This window comes from Oncorhynchus kisutch, linkage group LG4, assembly GCF_002021735.2.
Source record: "Oncorhynchus kisutch isolate 150728-3 linkage group LG4, Okis_V2, whole genome shotgun sequence".
Classification (NCBI taxonomy): domain Eukaryota; kingdom Metazoa; phylum Chordata; class Actinopteri; order Salmoniformes; family Salmonidae; genus Oncorhynchus; species Oncorhynchus kisutch.
The window spans coordinates 15,414,576-15,432,766 of record NC_034177.2 but is presented as its reverse complement, the minus strand read 5'-3'; the positions used below and the strand labels follow the sequence as shown (position 1 = coordinate 15,432,766).

General features: G+C 40.1%; 2 protein-coding genes across 3 annotated transcripts; one reads left to right on the top strand and one right to left on the bottom strand.

Annotated features, from left to right (window-relative positions):
* Positions 1-1,618: 1,618 nt before the first annotated feature.
* LOC109889099 (survival motor neuron protein) lies at positions 1,619-14,839 on the bottom strand. Of its 2 annotated transcripts, none has more exons than XM_031822505.1 (10): positions 14,764-14,839; positions 10,375-10,500; positions 9,754-9,858; positions 9,472-9,654; positions 5,116-5,310; positions 4,483-4,608; positions 4,152-4,295; positions 3,782-3,943; positions 3,273-3,336; positions 1,619-2,953 (listed from the first exon to the last, which is right to left on the bottom strand). In XM_031822505.1, the coding sequence occupies exons 1-9, from the start codon at positions 14,764-14,766 to the stop codon at positions 3,274-3,276; spliced, it is 1,107 nt and encodes a 368-aa protein (XP_031678365.1). In that variant the 5' UTR covers positions 14,767-14,839; the 3' UTR covers positions 1,619-2,953; position 3,273. The 2 variants fall into 2 exon arrangements, with proteins under 2 accessions (XP_031678365.1, XP_020335870.2); XM_020480281.2 differs by lacking the exon at positions 14,764-14,839 and adding an exon at positions 11,047-11,237.
* A 203-nt stretch (positions 14,840-15,042) lies between these two features.
* LOC109889097 (growth arrest and DNA damage-inducible protein GADD45 beta-like) lies at positions 15,043-17,009 on the top strand. Its single transcript, XM_020480277.2, has 4 exons — positions 15,043-15,285; positions 15,483-15,584; positions 15,727-15,952; positions 16,137-17,009. Exons 1-4 carry the CDS (start codon positions 15,245-15,247, stop codon positions 16,248-16,250), a joined length of 483 nt encoding a protein of 160 aa, XP_020335866.1. The 5' UTR covers positions 15,043-15,244; the 3' UTR covers positions 16,251-17,009.
* Positions 17,010-18,191: the final 1,182 nt, after the last annotated feature.

Sequence of the window (18,191 nt, the reverse complement as noted above, 5' to 3'; positions counted from 1 at the left end):
ATTAAGGCCTATTACGATTATTATGGTAACCTAATTATTATAGGATAATACGCTGTTATACGATATAATTAATATCATTATTCATTATTATTGACAACCTGGACCAAGATGTTATACTCGATTTGAGATCATCTGTTGCAATTATCATATTCATTATTATCAGTTGTTACTCAGGTGGTTTCCCTTTCTCCAATGAAAATCTGTTGCTTCTCGAAATGTCTGTTGCCCCTGTGGAGCCAGTTACTTCTCATGTCTCCAATTTCAATGCAGAGATGTGACATATCATTGTTGCATTACTCCCTACAAAAAAATCCGTTCAAGCAGGAAGTCTTCAGAAGTCTTCAAAAAAGTTATGTTTATTCCATTCTTACACATTTACATATCTAAAACAGCAAGATTTGAGAATACACTATTTGTCCTCATACAACATTGAGTCATCCCGATGGTAGCTGTCGTCCTCGATTCCCTAAAAGCATTTGAGGATGGAGAAGTTGCAAGATGTTCCCCGTGGACACTCGCACAACTTCCCAATTCTTGCACCTTTGCGAACTGCACATTGCTGACCCGCATCAGCATCACACTGTCAACACAGAGAACATACAGCCTACATTTATTTTTGCTGTAGATTGGTCGACTGGAGCCTACTTTAAAATAACACACAGAATAATGGTCCCGCAAAATATTAACATTTCCATGTTCAGACATATGTCTTACTTACCAAGTTTCTACAAAACAATTCCATTTCAATTAAGTCAATCCTAAAACTATTCCTTACCATGGGAACCCAACCCAACTTCTTCTCATAGGCCGGCATCTGCTTACTCTGTAGTTTTTCAAGAACCTCTTGTAAAGCTTCAAACTATAGAGTAGAAGAAACATGTTTAGTTTGACATGTTCATATCTATTCTGTCTGCAATGGCAGACTATAAACATATCGCCAATCTAAGTTTCACCATTATGAGGTGTGTATTAACGTCCATTTGAGAAATCAATGTGCGCATGATGTGTGAATTGATATACCTCAAAACCATCCGTCCAAGTTATTGAGCAATGTACCTTTTAGAATCCTATTGGTGGGCCTATATAAAACCCTTAAAATTATTTTCTTTTTTTGCGAATAACGAGTATGTTTTTATCTCACCAATTCTTGTTCTTCTTGTGTCTTTATAGGGTCTTCAGGGGAGCGTGTTTCCAGAAAGTCGTGGGAGCTGGCCAGCACCACCAACACCGAGCAAGTAGCGCAGAGGATGAGGACAAGGCTGCCGACCATGGTGCTGAAACGCGCGGAACCTGATTGGAAGTTGATAGCAAAGCAGGCGAATCAGTAGGTCTAGGCTAGTATTCTGGCTGGCAGACAACCTGGACCAAGGTTTTATACGTTGCTTTGACATCATCTGCTGCAATATTCATAACACTGAAATTATCGAATTATTTGACATGTAACATTTCCGGGCAAATGTGTTCAAATAGCAAAAGTATAATCACGTGTACACGCTATTTTTAAAGGGGAACATAACGAACTGAACTCTGGCATTTTGTCTGGCAAAATGGCATTTCCATAAAGGTATTCCCTCCAGGGAATGAAGAAATAGTTTGAGTTGAAGCCCCAAAATAAGGATTAAGGAGGCTTCAATGTAATTTATTAAGAACACATAGGCTGTGAAAATCACAACAGCACATTTTGAGTTGTTGGCAATATTAGCAGCTATTGTGCATCCTAGACCAAATCCATAGAAATCTCACAGCTTTACTGCTAAGGACCCTTTACAAAAAAACTGCCTGTATCTTAACTTCAGTATTCAAATTCCCAATAGATTCTAAATCACTGCTATTTTGAGGGTCCTACGTGTCATCTGATCTTTTGACCATCTACGTCAAACCAGGTCTGCTTCCCATCTCCTCTTGTGCACATAACCTCATCCTTGACCCAAGGTTTGTTCCAATTGACCCAGTGTCATACCCAGAACACTGCGTCACCCACAGAGATAGACAATACAAAATATACATTTTATGGTGACTGGTGAGGGTTTGTTTGATTTCAGATTCAAATCAATTTAACCACATTTTCTGCATTTAGGCTGCACATATATACTTGATGCAACTGAAAAACGGCATGCTAAACCTTTGTGTTATAGGGTATAAACATTTTACTACTCCCTACTCAATAGACATTTCCGAGAAACATGGTTTAATTATTTGGTCTAATATTGACACTATAGTTCTTATGTGCTGAAGAAAACCATGTGGTGAAGCTCAGGATTAAAGGTGAGGAGATGAAACCATGCGGGGGTGGTTTGAGACATCCAAAAACCTACAGTCCGATATTACATTTGCAATCATTTTCAACCATTACATTTTATCTACATAAAACATGTATAAGAAATGCCAAGGCATGCGATTTGGTTGAATAAATGTTTTCTTGAAAAATAACATTTAAAAAAGAATCCAAACATATTTCAAATGTACAGTAATAAAATAAACTCCCAAAATGAACTTAAACTGACATTAAAAAAAAGCAGGATTAACAATTCATTCATTTTTTTCTCCACTTGACCATAAACTAGCTGTCCCATTATTTTAACCCCCCCCCCCCCCCCCCCCAAAAAAAAAAACTTTGGAAAAGCTTTTTCCAACAGTAAAAAAATAAATAATAAAGTGCCAAAAACGTCAAAGTAAAAATATCCTCCCAAAAAGCCTCTTGGAAGAGCTGAGTTAACAGCTTGATGAGCTAGGGTCACCGTACCCTTAACACCATACCCCTATCCACAATCATCTTCTGGTCACGACACCCATCTTCAGTAAGAAAAAAACCTGACAACTGCAATGCATCAGACACAGAGCCCCAACTGGACTACCTCTGTGTAGTACAAGAACATTCAGTCTTTGGAACTCGTCCTGTTTCAAGAGAACAGCTCTTTTAGTCTTCTTCCCCATTCTAGGGTCTTAAGCCAACCTGAAAGGGAAATGGCAGGAAGACAGTTATGAACACTTAATAGTACATAGCCTACCTGTAGAATCCTCAGTCTTGTATCGTAGGTACTAATATGTATCATCATAAGATATTTATTCAGTGTACAATCTCCAGTGACTGCAAAATGTAGGCCTTTACTTCTGTAAGTTCCAAAATAGACCTACAGTTATAATCAATTGCTATAGATCAATATACGTTAGAGCTATCCCGCTTTCTCCAATTAAAATATTACAATTATCCTTTGATAAAGCAGTTGAGTTACAGTGAGTTGGAATTGAAACCATATGAAAGATCACTTTACCTTATTCCTCTGCCCGTTTCTCTTTATGAGCCCTCTTGTGACTTGCCGCTGTCTGCTGCATTGCCTAAGTACCAAAAAGTAACGTTCCATATATCATTACGAAATCAGTTTCCTTTAGTAGTAATTAAATCATGATCTGATAAGAGAGATTTTAAGGTGGACGTCATATCCCATATGAGACTCTGAAATGTTAAATGGGGAGTATTGACATTGACAGTTGCCGCGTTCAAAACAACTGGAAAAATATGAGGTCAAATCACGTCATCAGTGATATTCAGGTCGGAGCTCTAGAAAGAGGCCCAAGTTCCCAAGTTGGAATTCCGAGTTGGATGACCGTTAAAAATTGATTTTTCCCCAGTCTGAGCTCATTTATTTATTTTATTTTTCATAGTTCCTCTGAAGTCAGAGATTTCCGAGTTGTTTTGAACGCGGCAATAGAACCTATGAACACAGCAGCGTTTCCATCAATAGGAACAAATGGTCTAGAAATGGAAGAGGCTCTTGCTAACCATGTAGCAGCCAGTGTGGTAGCCACACAGGTACCAGGAGAGCAGCATGCTGGATAAGTCTGTAATGGACGAGCCTAGCCCATCGCCAGCATCCACCAGCCCTGCTCGGGGGGGCCATACACACGGTGGAGGTGGAGGAGGAGGCAGGAGTGACAGGAAGTCCTGGAGGAGAATATACCATTATACATTATTACACCAGCATTAAACATACTCATACAAACTTTGAAGACCTCTTATTTTTAAACACAACCACAACATAGACATTAAATAATATTACTCTTGCTGGATGTACAGGCTTGAGGTAGCCAGTCTCACACAGGTTGAAGATAGACATGTAGGTAAGAAACACACACACAGCAAACAGCCTCACCAAAGACCCATTGGGCGGTGGCACTGGAGGAAAAAAAGGAAACGGGTGATCATTTGGTTCCCGACTCCGGCCATTTGGTTCCTCTTTCCGACTACTTGGCTTCTTCTTATTCCCCTGCTCATTGCCAAGGTTAAAGCCTTTTCCCTGAAACAACACAGAGAGAAACATACAAATATCACAATGTGTAGTTTGGGACATGACATAGTGGACAAGTCTGACATGTTTCAATGCAAACGTCCTTATCTGTAAACATCAGACATCAGTAAAGCATAACCATGTGTCAACAATGTATTCCAGACATCCTCAAAGAGAGAATAGCACCCAGACTCACTGGAGGAAACTCAGGTGGTCGAGGTGAGGAAGGCTCCTCTTGTCCCTCTTGTTGAGGTGTCCTCCACTCTCTATCCTTCTTCCAGTCTGCGCTGTTGTTACTAGTGGACCTGAACCCTTCCACAGCCTAGGAGTGAGAAACTTGCCTTACTGGGCTGACCCACGCAGTGCTTCAATATGGAAGTTTTCATGTCACCCGACAAAATGTACATAGAAATGTGCATTAGATGTCATTCTCATTGAAAGCAATTTTAAGAAGCCGTAGATCTGTTCTATATCCACTATTTCAATGCTTCCCGTTCTTGTGTTTTTTTGTTGTTGCGTATTTTACTTCAGTTTTTGTACGCCAGCTTCAGACAGCTGAAAATACTTTATTTTTGGTTATTGGAAAATATATTTCACGATGGTTTAGATGGTACAATGATTCGCTACACTATACTTGCTTGTTTTGTCACAAACTGAAACAAGGCAAACTATTAGTCTTTTAGCAACCAGGAAATGGCAGAATGATTTCTGCATACTGCATCTTTAAAGTTTGAAACATCTTACCATCAAACTTTACTTGAACCGTCTGGAGTCTGTCATAAAGGCCACATAAATGAGGGTTCAAGTGAAGTTTGACCCCTTGTTGCACCTTGGCAGTAGCTCTTCCACAGTGCCGTCCCAGGTCATCTGGCGATAGCAGGGTGCTCAGCTCCAGCTCCTCCTCGTTCCCGTAGCCTTCAAACTTCACCCGGCAGCGTTCCCCTCTCATCCACACCAGCACCGCTGGGTAGACCAGGCCATCCTCTGAGTACACAGCACGGCACCGGGAACCCAGCATCCACACCTGGTACAAAATGCCATACATACACACCATAAGGGGAAAATACATTTAATAGACCAGGTAGACCAGTGGTTTTAAAATATTCCTCCCTTCATCAATTCACAAGAGTGAATCTCATGACTTGGAAGAGGCCATCCGCTGACCACATCCCAAAAATCTTTCTCCCGTGTAGTCTAACTGATTACTTTTGAGTTTTCCTTTGGGTCAACCAGTCCCTTATTTGGCACATCAGTTTCTGAGAGTTTCAACTCTTAAATAATTATAGGCCAATCTCAAAGCTGTCACCCCTGGTGAAAATACTTGAAACCCTTGTAAGTGAACAGCTTAAAGAGTTTTTATTTACTAACTCTATTTTATCAATGTACCAATCGGGCTTCAGGAAGAAGCATAGCACAATTACAGCAGCCATGAAGGTTTTAAATGATATCACTGAAGCCATTGACAAAAATCAGCACTGTGTCACTTTTTATGGATCTCTCTAAGGCTTTTGATACAGTTGATCATGCTATACTAAGGCAGAGATTGTCGAGTGTAGGTCTTTCGGAGCAGTTGCATGGTTTGCTAACTCATAGGCAGAAATCCCAGGGGGGACGGGGGGACACGACCCACCCATCCTGGGAAAATTATGATTTGTCCCCCCCAATATATCACTGTAAACATAACTACGTAATTTCAATAATATTAATAATACGCAATGAAAGTACTTGTGCTGATTATAGACACTTAATAGCGCGTTTTTACGTTTCAAAAGATTGCGACCCCCCCGTCCTTTGCCTCACAATGGTTTGATCCACTGCCAGTTCTTTAGCTGGCAAGGTAAGAGAGGGTTCCTATCTACTGTCCGAAAGGCACTCAATGCACGTAATTGACATGAGGTTAATCCAGTCAATCGCGCCATATCAATGTTTTTTTTTTATGTTGGCAGGGTTCACACACTAGCTGAATTTGCAGAGCTAGCGCGCAAACTAAAGCAAACATTGACTATCAAGCTAGCTAGTACCTATTCAATTTGTGGCGTCGTCAAAGATGGAATCTTTGCTATCGTCAGTTTATTCCAAGATCAGCATGCAGCTGTAGTGCTTCAAAGTCCATGTGATAAGGTTAGCGATAAACTGAACAGAACTACACCCTCTTCTACCATTGTCTAAAATATATTTAATGGTCTCGTTACAAAAGCTAAATTGTTGCCAGGGACTTTTTTTTTATTTTACCTTTATTTAACCAGGTACATACTGGACTGATAAGGAACAGTGCTATAACTATTATTATTAGTAGTAGTATAATGATTTAAACATTTGAACAAGTTGGAACAACCATTCAGTTAACTACTGTACCTATCAATTATCCAGTAGTAGTGATTATGGTTCTTTCAAAGAGCATGTCCTCGCGCTAGCTTGCGATTCTACGTCTTACAGGAACGCGCTCACCGGCCAAGCACACGCACTGTCGTGGATGCAAGGTCCAATCCCACTTCTGACACCAATGTAATGAAACAGCAGGGAGCAGGTCTCGAACCCTCGACCTTCTAGCCCGAGGTCCGGCGCGCTATCGACTGTGCCGCAAAAGCATGCTCGTGCGGCAGGGTCGATTTCAGCGCTTATAAACCCAGGGTCGTTACACTTAACATTTAACAATGTAGGCTGTGTTACAGCACTACTTTTGGTGTCCCCCTCAGGAATTGCTCGAGAAAATTTCATGTAATTGTCCCCTCCAAAGTTGATATCAGATTTTCGCGCCTGTGCTAACTATCTGTCTGATAGAACTCAGTGCATTCAATTTGATGGGCTTATGTCTGTTAAATTGGCTGTCTTGAATGGTGTGCCCCAAGGCTCTGTACTTGGTCCTCTCTTATTCATATAAATGATTTAGACAAAAATGTCCAAAATGCACAACTTCATTTTTATGCTGATGATACTGTTATGCCTCGTCTCTTACAAAAGCTTTCCAGAATATGCAATCTGCTTTTTATACTGTTCAACATACCTTGTGTCAATTGAAGCTTATCCTCAATACTGACAAAACTAAACTAATGATGTTTTCTAATGCAAGAAATAGACCTCTAAACCTTTCACCTATTACTACCTGTCAGGGCAAGGAGATTGAGGTTGTAACCTCATATAAATATCTTGGAATTTTAATTAATGACTGCCTCTCTTTTAAATGGCATATTCAACAACTTACAAAAAAATTGAAGCTGAAATTGGGATTTATTTTAGGAATAAGGCCTGTTTTTCTTTTGAAGCCAGAAGGAGGCTAGTATCAGCTACATTTATGCCTTTACTAGACTATGGGGATATTTTATATATGAATGCTTCCGCTCTGTGTTTGAGATCAATTGACACTCTTTACCATGGCACTTTGAGATTTATTTTAAACTGCAAAACCCTTACGCGCCACTGCACTTTGTATACCAGGGTTGGCTGGCCTTCTCTAGGTTTACTACCTTTTTATTTGTGCATTTTTATTTTTCAGAAATGTGGTGGGTACTCTTCATTCGCTGGACTTTATCCGGCTAACTGTTCCAAATGTCCAAACTGAATTTGGTAAAAGGGTTTTTATGTACTCTGCGCCATCGTCTTGGAACACCCTACAAAATACTTTTAAACTGGAAGAACTTGTCCCGATTGGTGTTTTTAAATCACTGATGAAGGATTGAGGCTGATTCCCTGACCTGTCAATGTTTTTAATTTGCTGTTTTATACTCTTGTGAATTCAATGGTTTTTACTAGATTACTAGTAGTTTTTCAAGTTGTCTGTCTGTAATTTTTTTGTAATGACTTGGTGCTGCCTATCTTGGCCAGGGCGCTCTTGAAAAAGAGATTTTAATCTCAATGAGCCCTTCCTGGTTAAATAAAGGTTAAATAAATAAAAACATTTCTGTGGATTGTCTGCAAGCTTCTCATCGCTCTCCTTTTCACCGCTCTGAAAGATAAAGATGAAACAAAGGAGATTACTCAGGATTCAATGTTGGAAAATTGTTCTTCGGATTAAGACATTCATGTTATTTGTTTTTGGTTTGAGGACATCTCTCCCATCAATTCACAAGGGGTACATTTCTTGATATGGAAGGGACCATATCCCACAAATCGTATTCTTCCAAATAGCCTAACAGTTTTGATGGGTTGTCTCCATGCTTCTTATCCCTCTCTTTTTCATCATTACAGCTCTAAAAAATGAAACAAAGACAAAGGAAATAATTCAGGATTTGTTATTGGACCATTGTTCTTCTGATGAAAACATGGAGACATTCATGCTAGGGCTATTTGTTTTTTTACTTTGGAATGTATCCATTTATCAATTTAACTTTGTTTTTTACTCATCAAACTACATAATGGTAATAATTTATTATAATGGTAAATCTCTGTTGTTATACTAGGTAAATTAAGATGTAGCCTAGGCCTATTCACAATACAGGTGAATGCATACTCAATGAGTGTGTGCATGCATTGAGTTATCAATCTTGTTTTTGCTGATTTTATGAGGCTACAGATGAAATATAATCTGTTTACCTTCCATTTGGGACTTTTGTTATTGTTCTGATCAACAACATTTGTATAGAAGAAGCAATCACTTATTTTATAAAAGTGTGCACTGTCTCTTTAAGACCCATGATGTCATTCACACACCAAGTCAGTTTGAGGCTAGGGCAAAGATGTTCTTGACTGGGAGAGACAAAGTGAATGAATACAGTTTTTGGTGACAATCAGCAATATTTTGCATTGTGGTTTGCATATTATCCCAAACAAGGGACTAGGGTAGTGAATTGATGTTGGCTTCACTGTAAGCTAGCAGGGAAAGGTAGCCTGCAAAGCTGGATGCTACCGGTATCTTCTTGCACTGTAGTGTTCTATCCTGTAATGGACATTGTTTTGGGAACAGTAATTAGTGGTTTCAAAATGTCTACGTGCCATGTTTTATTATTAAAATGTGTTAACTTTTGTGCAGCATAAGTGGTTCCGCATGTCAGGCTAGAGCTAGCCATGAGTAAGTGGAGCAGGCACGGTGCTCTCGAGCTATAAGGGAACAGACCTGATCCTCTCTCAATCAGTAGACCAGGTGACACACATTTGACAGAAGTACCGAAAGTAATACAAATTCTAGTAACAAACTGTTTATCATGTTCTAGTTTCAGTATACCGTGCAACACCATTGCCTATGGCTCACCCGTTTCTCCTTCCGGGGCTGGTCAGCAGCTTCAGGTAGCATGGCGCTCAGATCCATCTCTTCCTCGTTTCCATAGTTGTCAAACTTCACCTTGCAGCGCTCCCCCTCCAACCAGACCAGGGTGGCAGGATAAACCCGCCCATCCTCTGACCACACAGCCTTGCAGTGGGACCCTATCTCCCACTGCTCAAAGAATCACAGATAGAAAGTGCATTAAGAAAAAGATTCAAGCTTTATACACCACAAAAATGTCAGTCTTCCATCTATAGACTAACTGATTACCTTTAAGTTTGCCTTTGGGTCAAACGGTCCCTTACTTGGCACACAAGATTCTGAGAGTTTCTGTGGATTGTCTGCAAGCTTCTCATCGCTCTCCTTTTCATCGCTCTGAAGGATAAAGATGAAAGGAGATTATTCAGGATTCAGTACTGGAGAATTGTTCTTCTGATTAAGACATTCATGTAAATTGTTTTTGGTTTGAGGACATCTCTCTCATCATCAGTTCATAAGGGGTCAATTTCATGACATGGAAGGGACCATCCTCTGACCACATGCCACAAATCTTATTCTTCCATATAGCCTAACAGTTATGATTCAGACAGTTTCTTGTTCATCATTACAGCTCTAAAGGATAAAACAAAGACAAAGGAAATGATTCAGGATTTCTTATTGGATCATTGTTCTACTGATGAAAATATGGAGACATTCACACGAGGCCTAGTTGTTTTCGGTTTTAACACATGCCCACCAATGTCCCCATCATCAGTTCACAAGGAGTATATCTTGTGACTTAGAAGGGGCCATCTGACCACATAGCATTAAGAGAATCAGAGACCAAAAATCATGAGGAAAAGCTTCAAGCCTACACACACCAAAAACATTTGTGTTCCATCTATTGACTACCTTTGAGTTTGCCCTTGGGTCAACTGTTTCCAGACTTGGCACACAAGATTCAGACAGTTCTGACTCAAACAGTTTCTGTAGATTGGGGAGAAGCTTCGTGACACTCTCTTTTTCGATGTTTGAGCTCTGAAGGATGAATGAAACAAATGAGAGTCATTAGGTTGATATTCATGTATTGTTTTGGGTTTCAAACCATTCCAACCACCATCGATTCACAAGGGAGAAAATCTCATGGTGTTTTCCTTTCCCATTATTCTCCTGAATAAAATGTTTTTGCTAAGTAACAAACTACACCAGAGCCATGTATTTTGAATTTATTTTATTTTTTTAATATATGGATCTGCAGTCTGCACTACACTAACTCTATCTTAACCACATATAGGGGAAGGAGCTTATCCACCCACTAATATACTTGTCAAACTTTACCCGAAATGTTTGAAGGGCTTCGTTATAGGACTTTACCAGTGCCGAGTTGTCAGTAACCACATACCCTTAATTCTACATCAAAACAGAAACTAAAATCAATGCTAATTTAATAAGAAAGTACCTAGCTAGCTAGCCGTTGACGGTGGCACAGCCAGCCGTCAACTTTATCAGTGGCTAACGTTAGCTAGCCTCATCATCATCTTGGTGAAGGGAGATAGCTTGCTAGCTATGCTATAAAACCCTTACCTCGACTCCTCCACTTCGCAATACAATACTTGCTGGACATTCAGCCATAACTGTTAAGTTGAATGAAACACACGTATTGACTTATTGTAGGTTGTTTCAAATGTAGAAACAAAAGCATTGATTACATTCAATTCCCGCGAGTGTGTCAAAAGCTGCAACGCACCATGTGTATGATACAGTGCATTCTGGGAATTGTAGTTCTTAAATTGCTGTGTATTAATGGTTGCAATGGCGCCCCTTGTGGAACCGCAACATACCGTTCACATTATTATGACAGTATAGTAAATTATTCTGCACCCGGATGCAAAATAGGCTACCATATGGTAGAATCAGAATGAGCAAGTTCTAAAACCTTTATATAGCAGCAATATATCGTATAACCCAAATGCTATAACAGATTGCTTTTGGTTATGGCTCTCTTGGCTATTAACTGGAGCAGGCCTACTCAAAGTCATGCAAGTAACACATCGGGCCACTATGCTAGATAGCCTATAGGCTACAGCCAAAATGTGACCATGCATGTTCCTACCCTCCTCCATCCATATCCTCTAGCCGCATCCACCCATTCAATTCAAAGCATTCCATTAGACCAAGGTATTTCATTCTGTCTTAGTATGCGCCGCTCACAATTACCATCTTAAACCGGGGAAAGTGTCAAGGCGAACTATATCGTGTCTGTGAGCTGTCCTACTTAATTTACTGGACAGCGGGTGTCCACCGAGGAGACAGGAGACATGCCAATAGGCTAGTCAACAGCATTTAGCCCTAATATACGAATTACCGTAGGTTCGAAAAACCGCAGTGAGCTCCCCATGGCGTCTTTCCATGCATTCCAATAAGGTGAAGAATGTGAAACGTGTGTATTGCCTGTTGCAGGCCTACACTCTAAAAATAAAATGTTAATCGAGTATCCTTTAGGGGTTCTTCAAATTGAAACAGTGGGAGAACCCCTATAAATTCTTCGAAAAACGATTTAAAATAATTTTTCAAGGAACCCCTTTTATTGGATCCTCGAATAACCTTTTGGGGTACATTTTTTAACTACCCTGCTGTCCTTTCAAATTCAAAACCAAATGTTTCAGTTGGGCAGTTAGGTTCCTGCAAGAACCCCCACCAATTAAGAAGGTTCCTCGATTAACCCCACCTATGGTGTTCTTGGAATAACCTTTTGGGGACAATGTTCAGTGCCTGGTATCTATTTGGGAATCTAGCATTTCACACTAAATTAATATAATCAAATAGACCATGGGGACAATGATCCACTGCAACTTGATAACAGCAGTAGGCCTGGTGCAGTTCAGGTTTGATAGGCCTATCGTAAATTGGAAAGCGATTGGAAAGGCTAATCTTGAACTGTGAATTGCGCAGTTTTAATTAAATCAAATTGTAGCCCACTAGTCCCCAAAGGCTACAGTATGCTATCGATACTACCTCTAATCATTATAATAGATAGCATAAAACAGATTATCTTCTCATGATCAACATGTCATGTATTGACCTCTTTGTAACAGTTAATTATTCTCTTGATTCGTTTTTCGGCTGATTATGTTTTTGACGAATAGGCCTAGGGGTTATTGCTAAGGCTACTTGATCATTAGTATTTCTGGGTCCGGGACTCGTAGGGCATCTGTGTGAAACACTAGTAACAGATGAAAGGGGAAAGTTGATATTTGCTCGAATCCTTATGCAGCCATTCCGACCGGGCTCTTTTTATTAGGGGGTAATTGCATCGTTTTTTGTCTCAATTTATCGTGGTACACTCAAAAACATTGGGGTTCAACAATGGTTCTTCTAAGATCCTCAAAGTTCCTCGAATAACCTTACGGTTCTTGTCTCCAAGGAACAAGTCAATCTTCACACTTGATATAAACTCCAGCTCGAGTAAACTGCTTTTTCAATATCAGTCTTCGAGAGTGTAGCTATTCAGTTGACGACTAAGTGGCGCTCCACGCTAAGAAGAATGACGTTTTAGTATAGCCTCAACGTACAAAAGGCTTTCTGATAGAGCACTGTTATTGCATTCTCATTGTGAGTTTTGAGCAGTACTATTAAAATCTGTATTCCTTGAAGTTGAACAATAATATGGGTTAGTCTTTATTTATTGAAAAGTTATACATTTTTACAAATTTATACAAGTTAACTGTCTAAAATGGGTTTAATCTCCAGAGTATCTACATAATCTGCACTAATGTGGTTTTTGTAGTAAAACGTGAGAGCTTGGTTTGAAAGTGCCCAAATTCAGCATTTAGATTTGTACCTCTGTGCATCCTCTGTGACTTCTAGGAAGATTTTAACCCCCTTAACCCCAACATTATCCATTTTGGGGGGGCTTTGACAAAGTAATTTCTGAACATTATAATTTATTTCATGTGATTAGTGATTCATTTTCTGGTGTTTGTGGTTAAACCTGTTACCCAAAGATAGACAGGCTAGAAATGTTTTAATAATAAACAATAAATCAATAAAACATGTACGTTTGCATTCAATTGCCCCTCTGTTGCACATAACAAGATTCCATTCCCCCTGTCACAAGGGGATTTATGGCTGATTTAAGATGAAGTTGTCAACTCTGTTATTAAGTCAACCCGGTTACTTTATTTTTCACTTAATAGGCACTTACTATAGTAATTTGTTTACTTAACCTCTTGATATGGGAATACGTTTCATTCATCAAGTTCAACATGTGCTCTTTATGACAGAATATAACATCTTGGTGAAATAAACGTTGTTTTTTTCACCAAGTTACAATACTCAAAAGGCACCTAATTAGTGGAACTACCCACGTGTTCCAACTTGCAGTTTCGGTGCGATGCAGCACAGAGCAGCACTTGCAGTTTCGGTGCGATGCAGCACTGAGTCCACTGAGGGGCGACTAATGGTTAACGTTCTGAATGTCAGAAACTACTATTATTTCTTACCATCATCATACTGTATAGAATAGGAACTATAAATATATAATTACAATCTATTCAAGATTATAGGATACATAGATTTGTACATGTTGGCATATGCTATAAACCAATGCACATATAGCAACAATATAATAATCCTTCATCATCGATAGGCTACAGTAAACTTTCATGCAATGTAGATGGATGGAATAAATTATAATTGAGACGAATGGAGTAGCCCTAGTTAACCTTTATTCTGTCTGTGAGGTGAGATTTCGTAATAGATTGATTGGATAAGATCCACTAACAGCTTGTAAACACTGATCCTGTGACTACGATAAAATTAGACACGGTGGAACTAGGATTGCTTGGTACAGGTGATGAAAATTCCAGATATTATGAGTTCACTACAGAAATCCGGGCACATTCTAGAAGATAGATGACTTGTCTTTCAGAAAAAAAAGTAATTTACACTGGTTTAACTGGATGTGTCTTGATATAAGCATTTCGCTGCACCTGTAATAACATCTGCAAAATGTGGTGGTCGCGACAAGTACAATTTTATTTGATGTATTGTATAATCAAGATGCGTCCACACATTGTTGCATTTGATTTACCACGAGGGAGGTCAGGTGCTATGGTAACAAAGATGGACGTTAACAATTTACCCCTCTGCAAGCTCCTATGACTACAACAATTGTATTTTTGCCATAAAAAAAAGTTGTGTGAAAAAATGTAATGGAACAATATATGTAATGGAACAATGTATATAAAATCAAACACACTTTCATAGAGATGCTCACAGTGATCTTGCATATAGGCCTACCATATTCCGATAGGCTCAGACAACCCCAGTATGAAGAAATACGCAGCAATAGAAAAACTAAGGAAATTCCATGGCACTCGTAAACAAACTGATACTTAGCGAGGGAGGTGGGGGATTCTCTGAAAGAGCCCACGTGGCTCCAGAATTACGTTGGCGTATACAGCCAATTATTGAAAAGAGTGGGGATTCTAGTACACCAATGAACCAATCAGGGAAGTAGTGGCTGAGAAACGCCACGCCTAGCATGAGCGTGGATATAACCCTTGAGTTTTGCACTGTTCTATCAGAAACAACTGAGCCACAGTCAGAACTATTAGAAAGATTTTGCAATTCAACAGCGAGTGAGTTTACACTGAAACACTGCAAGGGAACCTATACCGTATTGGATTACTGATTTGCCAAGGACGCTCTGTAAACCTTGATTCGGGAATATACTCATTGGAGATTATCCTTGTGGATTATACAATTAACGAATTTCAATATGACTCTGGAAGAACTGGGATGCAATATCACTGAGAAAAAGTAAGTTATTGCACATTTGTCGCGCAGAATAGCCCACAGATTGCTGTATGCATAGTGTGTGCATTGACAATCGGCTAGATGGTTTGGCAGTGGAACTTGAAATATAGCCTCAGCACTGAATAGTGCCCAGTTCATCAGTTTAAAGTAGCCTATTCGCAATTGTGGTGCATGACTAACAGAATGTATTTTTCTTGAAGGATGGAGACCGTGAGTCAAGCACTAGAAGAGCTGCTGGTGGCAGCGCAGCAACAAGACTGCCTGACTTTGGGAGTCTACGAGTCTGCAAAACTGATGAATGTGTAAGTGTTATTGTAAATTCTATCATATTATTGCCCATTTCGTAATATGGGTCAATGCCACATAGCTGCAACCATGATGCGCTATTTTTCTATATTTGCTAAATGGAAAATATAATTAATGTGCTATTCTTTCTTTCTGCAGAGATCCTGATAGTGTAGTCTTGTGTGTTCTGGCGACAGATGAGGAAGACGAGGATGACATCGCACTGCAGATTCACTTCACGCTCATCCAAGCCTTCTGCTGCGACAACGACATCAACATACTGAGAGTCTCGGGCATCAGGCGCCTCGCTCAGGTTCTTGGCGAGCCAAGCACCGTTGACAGCAACGGCAACGAGCCCAAAGATCTGCACTGCATCCTTGTCACTGTAAGTACAGCCTGCTGTCTTCTTATTTTGATTACATTGAATGCGCAAAAGGCCTCGAGCATAGTTATTAATCTTGTGCTTAGTGTTAATATTGAATACATAAAAATAATCGAAATTCCCTAATGTCATCATGATTTTCTCATTGAAGACATACCTAACGATATCTCCCACTTTTTGTCTACAGAACACCCAGTGCCAATCTCTGAAATGCCAAGCGTTACAGGACGTGGGCAACTACTGCGAGGAGAGCCGCTGCAAGAACCAGTGGGTGCCTTATCTGGCCCTGCAGGAGCGCTGAACTAACGACTCTCGCTGAGAAACGTGAAAGTAAACAAGTCGTGAAACTAAACAAGTCGTAATTCTTCAAGAATGAGAAAGGCATTCAAGGGGCATTATCGATAGGCCTGTGTCTGCCTACCCCTTGCCGCTACCCAGTGACGGAGCTGGGAATGCGCATGTTCCAAGGGACAATGCACATGCATCCATAACGCATCGGACCCCAGTTCTCATCCTCTGCGGAAAGGAAAAGTATCCGCTGGAGCGGGGAGTAAAGACGAACAGTAGAGAAGACTTACTGCTGTTTGCCCAGCCATTTTGGAGCAACCGTGGGCGGCAGCATAGCGTGGGAACTGATTTGCAGTTTCGTTTATGCAGAGGAGGGACAGAGCAACATAATCACTGAGAATACAGACTTGAAACTGGGTTTAACCCTATGCTATCCGACGTGGAAGTCGGGGTATTTATGATGAAATGCAATGTGAATGACTTCAGTGCTCTACTGTTGGATGTTATGAGCATTGAAGAAGTGTCTTCGGAGCAACAATGCCTATGGATTGTTATTGTGTGAAATATATCGATCAGGTATTCTGGCTACACTCATAGCCCAATGTCTGTCAGTTAAGAGGGTCAAAACTTTGCCACAATGTATTTGACATTGACACATCAAGCTAATGTATTGTTATTATTTAAGTTGAACTGAGTAATATATGACAGTGAACTAACTGCATTGCTGAATTTAATGTTAAACCTATTTGAATAAATTATTGAACTGAACGTTTTAATTCTCTGAGTGCTTTATCTTGTGGGAAAGGGGGGTGCAATATTGTAATACTGTACAGTAGGACCTAACCTAGGACTACTGTACAGTATTGTACATTCTGGACTTCACTCCAGCTGTGAATCAATCAGACAGTAATTAGTAGGCCTATACATAATACCTGCTTGATTAGGCAATACATTATTTTATATTCACCATCCTAATGTATATGAACTATGTTATAACTAATGTTATAACTAACTAATGTCTTGCTATTGCTCACCAAAATGTTTGCTTCACAACACCAGTATTACATGCAATCTTACACTTTCATGCACATTGTTGAGATTTACTGTTTATTTCAGGCCAGACAGTAGCTTTCTGATGCTGTGACGCGTCCACAGTAGTCTACAGTTTGATATCCAGAAAGCATTCATCACTCAAATGCCATGCACAGATGGCTGAAAGCATCTGATGTCTAAGTCCCTAATCGGCCTATATGTAAAGAATGGGTCCCTTCAACTGAAGCATAGTTGAATAGTTTCTTGTGCAGTTCATATAAAAAGTCAGGTCAAATTCCAGTTAGGGGTTTTTGTTGTGTAAAAAGATAAATATGGACTAACCAAATGGGTTGAGACAAGGCAGTACTGTAGTTTCAACCGGATTTTCTCTCACGATAGGCCCTCAAGGAGGAACTAACTGATGAAAGCCAGGATTGTGGCATAGCTCATGGCATATCCTCCTTCCTTATATTGTTGGCTGAATTTAACCTCTTTCAAAACCACTTGTGCAAACCAACAGTGTGTATCTGCGTGTGGGTTTACAGGTAGTTGAGGGTGCAGCCACGTCTCCTGGCTTACTGGTAACTACGTCACATCCTGGATGTGACATCCTTAACGTGTTGACCAGTACTGTTGTAACACCCTGCCCCGGAGGGAACTGTGACTTCCTATAGGGCCAGTGACGTGGGACACTTGTTTGACTTGGCAGCTGTCCTGAACCATTCTTGTGCCTCAGAGTACAGCGAGAAATTATCACAGACGGCAGTTAATTTAAAGTCTTTGAAAGCACACTTCTCTGACAAACACAGGATCCGCCATAAAGTGGGCCTGGCTAGGACACCGGGAACAGACCGTTGGTTGATGTAGATAAGGCTTAGGGTTTGTGCCATCGCAGGTTGGGACATCAGAGAGACAAGGATGC